Source organism: Diadema antillarum, unplaced genomic scaffold, assembly GCF_040938485.1.
Source record: "Diadema antillarum isolate AM-2024a unplaced genomic scaffold, OU_Dant_1.0 scf00000172, whole genome shotgun sequence".
NCBI classification, from domain to species: domain Eukaryota; kingdom Metazoa; phylum Echinodermata; class Echinoidea; order Diadematoida; family Diadematidae; genus Diadema; species Diadema antillarum.
Genome location: NW_027271061.1, coordinates 799948 through 815482, shown reverse-complemented (window position 1 = coordinate 815482; position 15535 = coordinate 799948). Strand labels below are relative to the sequence as shown.

The 15535-nt window shown below is 38.4% G+C and overlaps 1 protein-coding gene across 1 annotated transcript in view; it reads left to right on the top strand.

Moving 5' to 3' along the window:
• The window catches only part of LOC139722821 (uncharacterized), a 28288-nt gene that overhangs the window by 868 nt on the left and 11885 nt on the right, over positions 1-15535 (top strand). The window contains exons 2-3 of the mRNA XM_071634116.1: positions 73-294; positions 12600-13058. Of these exons, the coding sequence (XP_071490217.1) occupies positions 73-294; positions 12600-13058 (681 nt within the window). The remainder of the gene's footprint in view (positions 1-72; positions 295-12599; positions 13059-15535) is intronic.

Here is a 15535-nt window from a genome sequence, read left to right as displayed (position 1 = left end):
AGGTCATTGCCGGCTAGTGCTAACTGTGAACTGGCTTACTGGCATCGTATCTTTCCTAATATCTCAACACAGAGGACTATTCCAGCGTGAGTTTCATGAGTTCGGAAGGCTATCTGCTTCCCTGCGTCTACCGGGGCATCCCCCACGAGCACGGGGAAGAATGGGTCATCAATGACTGCAGTACATGTGTATGTACCAACGCTACCATCGAGTGCGTCATCAAGGGATGCCCGCCGCACGAGTGTGAAGACGCCATTCACCCGCCGGGAGCCTGTTGTCCGATGTGCCCCTTTCGTGAGTACCCAATCAAACAGTGATACGATGTCTCTGTCCCGAGTAACGAAGTAAAACGATACGCCCCTTTCGTGAATACCGATTCACCGGGGGCCCCCTTTAATTTTTGTTCAAACAAAAGAAATAAAAAGAAAATAAAAGGGGGCACGTGCGCTCCCCCCCCCTTAACGGAATTCCTGGATCCGCCCCTGCAATATAGGATGTGCCCCTTTCATGAGTAGTACCGAATATACGACATTTCTTTCCCGAGTAGCTAACAATACGATGTGCCCCTGTCGTTAATACCGAATCAATCAATACGATGTTTCTTTCCCGAGTAGCGACCCAATACGATGTGCCCTTCTCGTAAATACCGAATCAATACGATGTTTCTTTCCCGAGTAGCGACCCATAGATACGATGTGCTCTTTTCGTGAGCACCGAATCAATACGATGTTTCTTTCCCGAGTGTCGAACCAATACGATATGCACCTTTCTTGGGTAACGAATCATTCCAATATCCCTTTCCGTGAACAATGGTGAATGACGAATCGATACGATGTAGGCCTGCTTTGCTTCACTCCTTTGTTATATAGACTCGTGTCGATATTCTTCATGTTTTAGCTTGATCATTGTCCCCCCCTGATGAGAAACATGACAGAGAAAAAGAAATGGAGAGAAGGGGGGTTGAGGTGGTAGTTGATTAGAGAGAGCTAAGCAGTTGCTAATCAAATGAGGTGATATTGTCATGATCGATTGTACACTGAATCATTACATTGTCGTAGTGTGCGACGGATGGACTGTTTTACTATTGCTGTCAGATCTATTTGGTTTGAACCCTCCCAGAACCACCATTCTAGAATGCTACTGACATTGTACAGTACATGAATGTGTTGCCCATTGTGCCCATGAGACTACTTTAACAGCTGAGAAATAGCTCTCTGAGCAAAAAGCGGATGATGCACAGTTTTAAAGGGAACCCAAACCCAAAGAGAAATGTGGATTAAGTGAAAGTAGCAACATAAGTAGAACACATCAGTAAAAGTTTGAGGAAAATCGGACAATCGATGCAAAAGGTATGAATTTTTAAGTTTTGGTTTTGGAACTGCTGGGTGAGGAGACTAATAGAGATTATGACGTCATTTGTGGACAATAAAGAAAAAATAAAGAGAATTCCACAAAAATCACTTTTCTAGGATAATGACAGCATAAAAGAGCACTTGACTAACCGCTTTCAGAAAGCAGGGGAATAATTGCTACCCTTACGTATCAAGCTGATGGAATGTGTAATTTTCATGAAAAATGTTTAAACTTTAAAAATGCATAACTTTTCCATCGATTGTCCGATTTTCCTCAAACTTTCACTGATGTGTTCTACTAATGTTGCTGCTTTCACTCAATCCACATTTCTCTTGGTTTCTTTTAAGTTTGTGATATTTATGTCTAGTGGCGTACCGTGGGTCAAGACATTGGGGGGGGGGGCACTTCGTGGAAAAGTAATTTTGAGGGTGTGTATGCTTGTGCGTGCGTGCGTGTGTATGTGTGTGTGCGCGTGTGTGCGTGCGCTGTCAGTCTGCAAACTTAATGGGGACTACAATACATAACGGAATGTGATACATTCCACAGCGCAGTCATTGAGCAACATTGTAAGTTTTCCTTACATGGATTATGGAATGACGGTGTGAAACGACAAATTACTGGCAGCAACATCAGGAGAATTGCATAACAATTAAATGCGAGCGAGCGAGCGAGCTTGAAAGGTTTGACGTACAGTCCAAAAAACTGTCGTTTGTAGCTGTATTTTTTTTTTTTCGCTTTGGAATTTAAGGGGGCGCACCGGGCGCAACTACTGGCAATTACTGGCAGCAACATAAGGAGAATGACATAACGATTAAATGCGAGCGAGCGGAGCGAGCGAACTTGAAAATTTGGACATTTTACAGTCCCAAAACTGCCGTTTGTAGCTATACTTTTTCGCTTTGGAAATTAAGGGGGGCGCACTGGGCGCAACTGCTGGCAATTAGGCCTACTGGCAGTAATATCAGGAGAATGGCATAACGATTAACTGAACGTTGAACCCTTGACCCACTCAACCACAAGTACTACTACTACGCCCCCGCGCGGGTGGGGGGGGGGGGGGGGATACGTTCCGCGGCATCTGTGTGTTGCATCACTCAAACACACTCCCGACTGTTTTTGTTGGTCTGTATTCTCTTGTGAAGTTCTGCTTAGTCATATTAACAATGATTAAATTTAAAGTCTTCTCTCATTTTCTTGGCGACACATTCAGAACAATGCACTCTTCTATCCAGGTAAGCCTTTTGTATTTCATACAATCTGTCATGAGTCATACGAAGTGGGCATTGTCAAAACGTGTTTGCGTGTGTGTTCCTGAACACACTTCTTTCTGTTGTCTGCTATCTGTTTCGTGACCTCATCAACTCGCAGGGTCCTTTCTTGAAATCAAAGCAGTGTTTAACAAGCTGCAGCTCCTGCCTTTGAGAGTGAAAGGGTTAACGAACAGACAATACTTACAGTTGTACGGTACACCAGGCTTCTGTTCCCGGGCAAGTCATCATCGGCAACCCACCTGACACATGAGGTCTACCGATCACACAGTCAACACCACGATTATGTCACGGTGTGGTGGATAGGGCTAATCACCAAACCATAGTAGCAACCACACTATATGCTCAAGCTGGCATTGATAAAATATCAACGAGAGAAGTGTGTATCAGACGATCAAAGAAAGTTTTTTTGATTAACAAATCTTTTGAATAGCAAACCTTGTTTCATTTTCGGAATAACTAAAACCTTCGGAATAACAAACTTTTCGCGCGTTTGATACCAAATATAATATAATATATATATATATATATATATATATATATATATATATATATATATATATTATATTATATTACGCTCAATCTGCAATTAAATCTGTGCTTTAAATCAAATGTAAGTATCTTCATGAAGCAGACTTACGATCAGGCTTGATCTTACGTTCGATTCGCTGAGTTACGCTCAAAAGATCAAGGATAAGATCAATCGCAACTCTTCATGAAACAGGCCCAAGGTGATATAGCTATCCCTTGACACATCACCTGAACCAGGAGCGTGGCGATGCAGCGTGATAATCATGATAGATTTCTCTATCATACCACCGTATATTAGTCTGCAATAAGATTCAGCCGAACCGCACATAACTTTATACAAACTAGCACTTCCGTGGACATGAAGAGATATACACAGAGGTATGCCATCTTATCCGTATATAAGTGTTGTGACAGTGAGATTTTACAAGGAATTAAAAAGGTAGAAATGGAGGATTACTCTAGAACATATCACTTTGCTGTTCAATTTTCTTTTGGTAATCATCACTAGCATCGTTACATTTTTACGACTGTTATTAACTTTGTTCTTTGATACAATTATTGTAAGACCCAAAATTGTGTCCTTTTCCCCACTCCTCACTTGCCTCCTTCAAACGTCCTTGCAGTGCATTATGACGCATGACGCACTGGTTTATTCGGAAAGTGGTCAGTCCCCACTGACCCATTCCACCCACCATGTACCCCTTTGTTTTTGACTTCTTCCTAGACCAGTACATTCCACTGTGCTGACGACCACTACAACAGAGTAGTGACTTCATTCATAAAATCTTATGACCAAATAATGGTATAAGAACTTTCCCCTTCCCAAATTTGGATGGCCCTTCTTAGAAATATCCAGCATATACATTAGTAAATAATAATCTCCTCTTTCATTTTATGAAAAAGTACCAAAGATAATATATTCACAAGTTTAAGTATAAATGTTCCTGTAAACCCATGTTCTTGGTTCTAGTTCAGCCGAACCACTGGTGCTGCCAGTCCTCTTACCACCCGGCAGAGGGTTCATCTGTGATACACTCCAGCCCCGATTGGGAGCTCGACATGGAGTGCCAAGTGTTTATATCAATAATTGTACTTCCACCACGTATTTTTCTGTATTTCGAAAAATGAAATATACATTCTGGCTGGACTTCATTCGCGTCACTTCGCATTATTACCATTGTGGACTGATCCGGATACTATACTTATACTTCAGTGTAACACTCAGTTTAAAAGTGTTACAAGTGGTGGCAACTGCATAGTAACACTCGCCTACAAGTCCACGCTTTACCATCAACAACGATCCAAAAATAAGAGTGTTACACAATTATACTTCTTTAATGTCATTCTGTGATCATGTTTTGCCGTAAATGGAGTAAACTTGAACGTGAGTTTAAACTGAATGAGTACCCAAGCATAGACAAGGAACGATGGGTTCAGGTTAACTCCATCCTGTGCCCTTTATCATCGTATTTTAAAACCTCCTAGTCATCCAGTCTGTTGACTTTAGATTCTATAACCCCCTCCTCGAGTGTCCTCTGAGTTGGGACATACTTTGACCTTTTGATAATCTGGAGATCTTTTATAGCTCGCCTAAAAACGTCTTCCAGAAGAATTCAAATCTTAAAGTATCGCTACAGAGGACAGGATTGTCAAGGGAATTTCATAGGAGGAAATGTCCGGCAGATACTTTAAAGAAAATGTTAAGATGGAGATGATTCCACCCCTTCCTGTAGACGAGGGGTCGAAGCTCGATTTGGCAGCCGCAGCTGCTCCGTGTCTGACCAAAGCGCAGCCCAGTCCGGCCGCTACGGGGAAAATTATTGGCAGACGCTTGCGGAAGAAATATAAAAAAGTTGAGTCATATTTTCCCTCTGTCTTCCTGCATGTCGCCCCACATTTAAACAACATCAGATTGATATCTCCAATGATAGCATACAAATAAACTACACATGTCGACCATAGAGCCCGTCTCGGCTCGTCTCGTGGTAGGCCCACTCATTAAATTTAGTAATTTGGAGATCGTGTAGATAAGACAAGTTTATCGACGATCAAGGCTGACATCTGAACACGAGATCGCATCTTTAAAAGTATGGATTTCTAAATGCTATCAGCTCATGGCATTTTATATCTAATCTTATAGGGTTGGGGATAATGAGACTTCATTACAATGGCCCCTTGCTATTTTCACACTGAATGCGTGCAAGTGTTAAAATTAAGGTAATGTCAATATGCGAGGACAGCATGACAAAAAAAAAAAAACCCAACAAAATAATTGTTCTTCCAAATACAAGAAATAGAGACGAAACACATCTTATAGTCCATAAAGAGGAAATCCACCCCAAAAATGAATAAATTTAAAAAGAAAGAGAACGATGTATACCAAATTGACAAAAATCGGATAGAAATGAGGAAGGTATATATGACATTTTGAAATTTCACATTTTTTTTTTCGGAAAGCATTTCTTGACCATCAGTCCTTGTGAATATTCAAATGAGCAAGTTGAAGATGTCATGCAGTCACAATTTCCTATTCATTTCGTATACAGAAATGAAAAAAAATCTCACATTTTAGCTGTAGGCTTATTAATGCAAAACTTGCCTTAAAACCACCCAAAATAAAAAAGAATAAATGTTAACTTCGCTATATCTTAGTATGAGTAAATGCTTTTACTTGTTCTAGCTAAAATAACTTTTTTATCCTGATTTCATATATAACATACATGAAAAATAGTGAGGGTATTATAATGACATCATCAACTTACTCATTTGAATATTCATAGAAACTGGTCAAGAACTGTTTTTTATCTGATTTTAGTCATTTTTGTATCGTTCTGGAAGGAAATTTTTTCTCTTTCTTTTGAAGTTTATTTATCTTTTAAGTGGATTTCCTCTTTAAATATTAACCCAGGACTGTATATCTCCTCGGTTCTCCGTGGTAGGCCCCACGCTAAACTTAAATGGCAAAGACAGAAATCAGCAAGAGTGAGCTTACGGAAAGAGTTTGCCTGTAGTTGGAAAAGATGATATATATGTATGTATTAGTAGAGATAACTGTGTGCTGGCAGATGATAATATATGATATGATGATAATATGATAATATTTTCATATAAATCTATCATACAGGGTTTCATAAGTAGCCAGGAAAGTGCCGAGTGGTCCTATGTGGAGAATGAATACCATGTAATTTTGTTTTATTACGTGAAATACATTTTTTTTTTTGGCCACTAGCTGCTCTGTCTATATAGAAGTATTGCCAATTTTAGGATTGTTAGGGGAAAGCGTTTGGAAAGCTTGGTGTACTCTGACTCACGTGTGTACACGTGCTGCATGTTACATGGTTTAGAACGGACAGCTGCGTTCCTCGTTATCTATCTTGCAAGTGCAAGCCGTGAAAGATCAAACTATGAAACTATGTATTTCTATATCCCAAAAGGATGTCCGCTATGGGGTTTAGAGACGTCAATGGTGGGGGGGGGGGGGACTGGAGGGTTGAATTGAAAGGGGGAGGGGCGAAACAGTGGAATATTCATAAATATAGTAGAACTAAAGTCAAATACGAAGAGTAGTAAAGATAGTGGTAAAGAGGGGAATTTCGGACCAGTTAAAAGTAGTCTGAAAAGAAAGAATAAAATTTCATAAGCTCAACAGTGAAAATCTGATCAGAATCCGATAAAAATGGGGAAATTATAAGTATTGTATAATTTCACTTATAGATATCTGCCAAACCAGTTCTCCAGCAGTTTATATGGATCTGCAAAGAGTGAACTGATAATGTCGTTTCCTCACAATTTTCCTTTTTTTTAAGGATGGGAATTAGAAATGGAGGGTCTCACTAAAAAGCAAAGCTTGTACGATATGGGACCTCCACTGATCGTGGACAAAACATTGAAAAATATTAACTTGTTGCATAGCATATTTATAATGTTATTCATGTCTAAACAATTTCAAAATCATTATCAGTCAAACATTATAATGATTTGATACAGGGTGATAATAAAAAAAAAATAGAAATGTCAAGACCTTATAAACAAACTACTGTATATGGCAGTTGTAATGCGATCGAGCATCATATTAGTCATTTGCACATTAATATTGGCTGTTCAAGAACTGTTTTTGTGAATATTAGTAAAACTTCACAGTTTTATAACTTCGTTACTTTTTACCTAATTTCTATCAAATTGTCACTGCTGTGCCTATAATATTTCAACTTGTTCTTACCAGAACAAGTCCTTTTTTAAACCCCTTTTAATATACAAACGCTCTTCGCGTTCACTTCTGTCCCCCTTTTTTTTATACAACTTCAACCAATTAATCTTGATATAACAAATTGCACATTACTACACGAGTACGTGTGTACTTATTGAACAATCTTAGTATGTACGAGCTTCATCCCCATGGTTACTGCATGCCAATATAGGCCCTGTAACATGTTTGAATAGAGCAGAAGATCAAAGGGTGTCTTAAATATAACTTCCCTCATCTCCCTCCCCCTTCCCTCCTCTGAGTAACATCATACTCTGAAGGTTTAAACTTTAAAGGACGGGCGACACATCAAGTGACATCTAGCGTTAAGGTCGCACATTATTTAAGAGGGAGGGGTCGTAATTCGAACATCCGGGACACGAGGAGTTGTTTGGGTGTAAAATCATGGATCCTTCTCCCTCACGATCCGGATCGCATCAAACGTGGGAGAGACATTAATATACAGACAGCATGACAGACAGCTTTGAAGATACGGATAGATAGATGATAGATAGGTAGATAGATAGATAGATAGATAGATAGATAGATAGAGACGGATAGATAGATAGATGATAGATAGATAGAAAGAAAGATAGATAAATAGATAGATAGATAGATGATAATATAGATAGATAGATAGATAGATAAATAAATAAATGAATAGATAGATAGATATAGACAGATAGATAGATAGATAGATAGATAGATAGATGATAGATAGATAGATAGATAGATAAATAAATAAATAAATAAATAGATAGATAGATATTTAGATAGATAGATAGATAGATAGATAGATAGATAGATAGATAGATAGAGACGGATAGATAGATAGATGATAGATAGATAGAAAGAAAGATAGATAAATAGATAGATAGATGATAATATAGATAGATAGATAGATAAATAAATAAATAAATAGATAGATAGATATAGACAGATAGATAGATGATAGATAGATAGATAGATAAATAAATAGATAGATAGATAGATAGATAGATAGATAGATAGATAGATAGATAGAGACGGATAGATAGATAGATGATAGATAGATAGATAGAAAGATAGATAAATAGATAGATAGATAGATGATAATATAGATAGATAGATAAATAAATAAATAAATAAATAGATAGATAGATATAGACAGATAGATAGATAGATAGATGATAGATAGATAGACAGATAAATAAATAAATAGATAGATAGATAGATAGATAGATAGATAGATAGATAGATAGATAGATAGATAGATAGATAGAGATAGATAGATAGATAGGTATAGATATACGTAGATAGATAGGTAAAAATATAGGTACAACATGTAGATAGATATATACATAAATAGATAGAATGGGTATAGAAAGATACATATATAGAGAGAGGGGGGCAAACAGACAGACAGACTGCAGGAATTAAAGAGACATAAGGAGAATACCGAAATGAAGAAAGACAGAGAGAGAGAGGAAGAGGGTGGGATAAGGGGGAGATAGGTTTATAGATAGCTAAAAAGCTAAAAAGACTCGGGGGGATCATAGAGAGATGGGAAGGCAGAAAATGACTCCGAAGCTTGATTTTTTTTTTTCTTTCTTCATGAACAGGATATGTTAAAGGTTTGAGTCACAATTTATGTGGTTGCATATCCCTGATTGATTTACGTGCAGATGAATTGGAGGTGAGCCTTATCACGTAGTCTCATATTATCCAATCAAAAAAATTTATGTTATCACGATCTGCCACTTTTACGTGCACGCGCCTGGTCAATCGTGACTCTAAAATGAGATCCACTGCAGTATGTTCTCAGCTGCCACTGCATCGTCATCCGTCGTTCGTCATCCCAAACACGTATACAATCACGCAGACACGAACGAAGAGTTTCGTTGCAAAACGAGTTAACTCCATTATGGTCAATTTGAGATATGTGCGATTAAACTTGCTTACAATAACGGAGATGATAATAAGAAAATATGGAATATTAAGCATTACTTCAAGAATAGTCCTTGCCGTACAAAAAGTGAAGTATATCATTGGGAAGGTTATAATTTTGTTCTCTGATGGTGGACTTACTTTAGATTGTCAAGAAATGGCGCTTAACACGTTTTGCGATTAAACTCTTCAAACACATAAGTACACTTGAGTAAGTATTTCCACCTTCTCCTAAAGCCGTAATAGTATACTGTATAGGAAATTAGAGTTGATCCATTATCTTTGTAAAATGATATTGCTTTCATTGTTATTAAAATGATTATGAGTTTTATTATTCAATCTATCTTCATTGAGATTTATCAATGCTCGATATCATTACTACTTCATTGTTGTTGTCGAAATTGTTCCTGTCATTAGTATCAACATCATTTTTTCTTATCAGCGTACTTTATTGTGGGTGATTAAAAGAGAAAACAAAAACGAAAAAATGAGTAGCAATTGCGATAAGACGAGATAAAGAAGGAGTGGGGACCTACTTACTCGGAGACTATGTGAAATGGAACCAATTCTGTTTGATATAGTGTGCCTGAAGTGAAAAATGAAAGTATAAAACTTTTTGGCAAAATTTATATTTTCCTTTTCAAACAATCCATGCAAACGCACGTTGTATAAGTATCATGCACGTTGTCTTGATTGCCCAGTTTTATCAGTCAAGCTGCTGACTACCTTAAGCAGCAACCTACTTTTGCCTCAAGTCTAGACTAGATTATCGTCAAATTTCCAATGGAATCTTATGCCGTACAGTTGCAGGTGGTCAGACAGAGTTAATCTTGTTTCTTCCAAGGAGGAAATAAAAGTATGAAGTCAAATTGTGGTAAGTCAGCAAATAGCCATGAATCTGCGCTTCTTAGGGAATTTTGCTCGACACACGAGTCACGCTGAAAGAAAGTTGTGACCGGTGTCGGAATTAGGCGGCCTCATTCTTTCAACTCGTTCTAGTCGAATCCTTTGCGAAACCATGACGGACGGATCTGTGCCAAAACGCACGAGGTTTCGATCATAATCTGGGTTAATACGGCCTGTCCTGGACACCGCTTGATCCGGAATGCGCGACGTCTTCTCTCATACCTGGCCAGTTTTCTTCTTCGCCACTTTGAATCCTCGTTTCCTCTGGCTTCGCGAAGTCATTGTTCCCCGCTGGAGCATTCGTTGGCAACCACCCCAGAATCGTTGTCGTGAGAACCTCCATTTCAGCGCGTAAAATCTCGGCAATAGGGACGGACTGACTGACTGACTGACTGACTGAATGACTGAATGAATGAATGAATGAATGAATGAATGAATGAATGAATGAATGAATGAATGAATGAATGAATGAATGAATGAATGAATGAATGAATGAATGAAAGAAAGAATGAATGAATGCATAGAAGCATTAATGAATGTATAAACGAATGAATGAATGAATAAATGAATGAATCGATGGGCAGATGAGCATTATACACGAACAGATAAGTGAGTGAATACATAATTTAATCAATAATCCTGATTCATGCTTAGATCTACAAAGGAAAAAAATCATAACTTTTTGATCCTATCATTTCTCAAATTCTACCGCGATCGTCATAGACAATGTCGCTCTATAGAGCCAAGGTAAAAAAAAATGGTGAAGAAAGAACACAAGTACAGTAACATAACTTACAGATAAGTAAGGTAACAACTGAAGTTGAATTAACGCATAAATGCACTGTCAAAGAAAATCTTTTTGAATTTTCTAACGTCTTTGAGATTTTACTGTGAGTTCTGGCTATTTGTCTGCTTACAACAAACATCATAAAAGAGCTAAAGGATCAGTGCGTGCGTACAAGAAATGGACTTGTTGAAGTACATGTGTATTGTTAGGACCTGTTCTCATCAGCTTTCTTGTGTCATCACTGTTAATTGGTCATACCCATTGTCTAGAGACCAACTGCATTCATCAATAAATTTTATGTGGAACGTGCCGCTGTATTCCCTGTACCTTCTATCAGACTGAACCCATTCCCTACGGGGACCTGACTGTCTGTGTATTAAATCTATGGAAATTTCAGAATTCGGCATGTCTCAGGTTAAAGGCACAGTTTGATATTAGTCTTTGAGGAAGACACACTTTTAAATGTCACAGCCATTCGGTTCAGCTCTGATAAAAGAAGTTTTTTCTTCCTCTTCGCGGACATGCTTGTACGTAAGTCCTGCGTTAGCATGCTGCTTATGATGTTCTCCTTAATGAATACACATTCGTGACATACGTAATAACTTCTCTCTGATGTTATCATCATATTTCACACTTTCAGAGCAGCATCCGATCACATGATTTGTTTCCTGACTGCCAATATCCGTACTCATGAGCGTTTCTACTTTTAAATGATCGCGTAAATGAGCAAACCAGCATAAATGTACATACTGTATCAGTAGATTCGAGGCGATCCAAGAAAGTATCATCCTCCAAAAATAACATTAATACTTTTGCTCATTGAGGAGAGCTTCTAAATTATCAATTTCATTTTTCAATTTTATCTTTATTGTCCAATCTGAATATTCTTTTTCATACACGTAGGTAGATATATAAAATCAAGTCACTGTTTTGGTTTCATGCGATCATAGATTTGGCCATTGCGTCAATAATGCATTCATAACTGTACAGAGATATACTGATAAGTTCAGGTATTTTCTGTGTCATGATTCATGGGAAGGATAGCCACATATTTGCTTTAGTTCATTGCATTATTACAAATTCAATGATGAATTCAGTTTATCACTATTATATAAGCACGTTTGGTTTCCTCTCATCCGTTTTTTTATGTTGCTGATTGATTCCCTTTAGGTGAGGTTGGACCGATCTAGGTCGACAACGGTAATTAGATATACAGTAACGTACTACTGCACCAACATTGTTCTGAATTTGCAGATGAAATAGCTTTGTGCATTTTATCATCATGTTGCTGATTGATTCCCTTTAGGTGAGGTTGGACCGATCTAGGTCGATAACGGTAATTAGATATACAGTAACGTACTGCTGCACCAACATTGTTCTGAATTTGCTGATGAAATAGCTTTGTGCATTTTATTATCATGTTGCTGATTGATTCCCTTTAGGTGAGGTTGGACCGATCTACGTCGACAACGGTAATTAGATATACAGTAACGTACTACTGCACCAACATTGTTCTGAATTTGCTGATGAAATAGCTTTGTGCATTTTATTATCATGTTTCCTTTTCCCTCTTTTTTTCTCTCAGATGTCAATGTAAGCCGCGTGTCCCCCACGGTAAAGATATTGTCGACCCCTAAAATACTTCCGGGGCGAACGAACAAACTCAGCCTTAACGTTTCCATGATTTTCAAGGAAAACAAGAGAACCACCGGTGTGCATGGCCACAACCTTTGGAACATGACGGTATGGGCCAGCGAAAACCGACAGGGCGAAGGTTTCGCCTACAGCGTGACCAAGAATGTCTTGACATCAGACCAGCGAGCCCAGAAGTACCGGAAGGGAAAGCCGTTCCCAAAGTTCAAGAACATTCCGTTCAACCTCGACGCCACGGGGCTAACCTGCGATGACATGCGGTTCATCTGCGTGCGTTTTGACCAAGCGGATAAGCCGAGGCATGAAAACTACGAGTACGTCCCCTTCTTCTTCGGCGGATACCCGGACGATTACTCGCTCACCGGATGCGTTTCAGCACCAAGATGCAAAAGTAAGCTTTACTTCTGCCAGGATTTTTCCCTTTCATTTTCAGAACAAAGCAATTCCGTGATAGATTGATTATCCCGACCCACCTGTGTTCATCAGTAAAAGGGAAAAGGGAAAGCATACATACACATTTCAAGCAAAGTTTCAAGTTTAACAAATACTTATGGTTGATCAACTTATATCTATACTTACACCAGGGAGTTGCGTTTCGTCTCACTTCCTTGCTTACACACATAATATACTTCTACGATGCATAAGAATGCAGTGACTATGAATTCATCTCGACAAAAAAAAAAAAAAAAAAAAATCAGTCATGTCAGTGGGCACGTTCAGAAAATTAGGTTTGCCACGCCTGCTTGATAACACAGTATACTGCTTATTTGCTTTAGACCTCGAAATGTCCCGATTTCGTATTTTCTCGAATACATGTTTTCGTCATGATGGATAGTGGGAAAGCAGTGTCCAATTGATACAAATCTTCAATCATGTTCATGAGAGTAGGAAATTTCTGTGTTTATGTAAATTCAATGAATACTCGAGTATATACTCTTTTTTAATACATGTGTAATAAAATGCCAATCTTTCAAAAAAAAAAAAAAGGAAGCAAGAGTTCTCGACTTGTATGAGACAGAGACAGAGATATTACCAGTCATTGTGCCATGTTGGGAGAGACCTACTTGAAAAGAAAATTTGCCCAGTGTAGCGATTTGTCTAACTTTGCTCAAACGTCCATGGGACTGTTATAGGTTGATTTAAATGATTTCCTTCCAAGGAAAAATGGGAAATGATTGCCGAATTTTCCTTTCACTTTCGAGAAAGAAATAGTTGGTATCATTAAACCCGACAAATAACAAATAAGAATTACATCACATGCGATACAATGAATTAGTAAGACCCTGAATTTGTCAGAGAAGTGCATGGCAGATCACGAAAGGAAAATGTGTTTTTTTTTTCCAGCAAACTAACACGACAACCGCATTTCATTTAAGGATGATTTTACAGACAACCCAATTTTTAAAGAGCTATAGGGGGAAGGGAGGCTAAATATTTACAATACTCACGGAAACAACTGTCGTTATACTAATCAATTAAAAGTTTAATGTCTTTTTAGACCTTTAGAGGAAAGTAAATAGCAAATGACTCATTTATGGAGCAGCACGCAATGATATGATTATGCACTGGCGTCGCTCTCTAATTAAACCATTTTTTTTTCGGGTTTCTGGGACAATGGAAAAATGTTAGGGTATGACATCATCAACTCGCTCATTTGAATATACATAAAGGACTGGTCAAGAAGTGTTTTGCGAAAAAAGAAATGTGTGATTTCAAAATATAATCTTCTTTCTTATCCGATATTTGTCATTTTCTGTACGGAATATTTTTCTCTTTTTTTTTTTGGGGGGGGGGGGTGGATTTCCTCTTCAAGTCCGCAATTAGGGGACCCATCGTGTATTATGATGGAAAAAGTGGAAGTGATCAGTATCATTGGTTTTACTGTGTATTTCAATCTGTGACAGTGAAAACTGGCGAGATACTCGCTGGTCAAAGTGGGAGTTAATAATGAAAAGAACAGTCCATTGGCTACATGCTGACAACCTGAAACAAAACAAAGTACACAGAGAATGATACTTGACTCTGACTATCGCTTTCGTTTTTACCGTGCAAAAGTGCAGTTAACCAGCACATTTCTTTGGCGGGATTCTGTCAATGATATTTTGAATGAGAGAGATAAAAAAAAAAAAAAATCAAAGTTCATTTGAAACGGAAGAATCGTGCTATACAAATCCGGCTCGTGATTGCAGATTTTTCCCATCATTAAAGGAAGAGAAGTTGGCACGAAATCCACAGCCGTAAAGTACTCGTTGGTAAAGTCTTAAAATGTGTAAGCCATCACAATCACAAACAAACATCATTTATTACATCACTAGCAGACGAGTGTATGTTGATTGATACCTACAGCAGGGAGGTGGGAATTACCTACAGTCATCTCCAATTTAAAATTGGAACTCCACATCATTATTCCCTATCAAGGGTTTCCATCCATCTCGGGTACAAAGAGAGTACAGAAACATCAGACCATGGAGCTGTGATCAGACTGTAGATTAGCATTTAATACTATATAGCTCATCCAGCTATGTCGCTCTCAAAAGTTCTCATTTCAGTGGGGTCATCATGTCCCCCTTTCAGTCTTTATAGAAGCAAGACTAGAATCCCAGGGTCCTTTCCAAGGCACCTACATGATGTGAGGGGCAGTTGTCTGCTCCCTGTTTCCCGCCATTTTACCACAACCTTTTACTTCACCGGAAATGACGACATGAATTCCTGTATGACGCAGGCTTCTGCTTAGAAGGCTCGGTGAACATATCGACTTCCGGTCGGGAAAATTCGATTTGATGTTTCGCCCGGTCCAATCGTCTGAGCCGTAAATTATAGTAGTTAATCTGTTCGCGGCAACCCTTCCCACACGATTGCCGTTCCTCA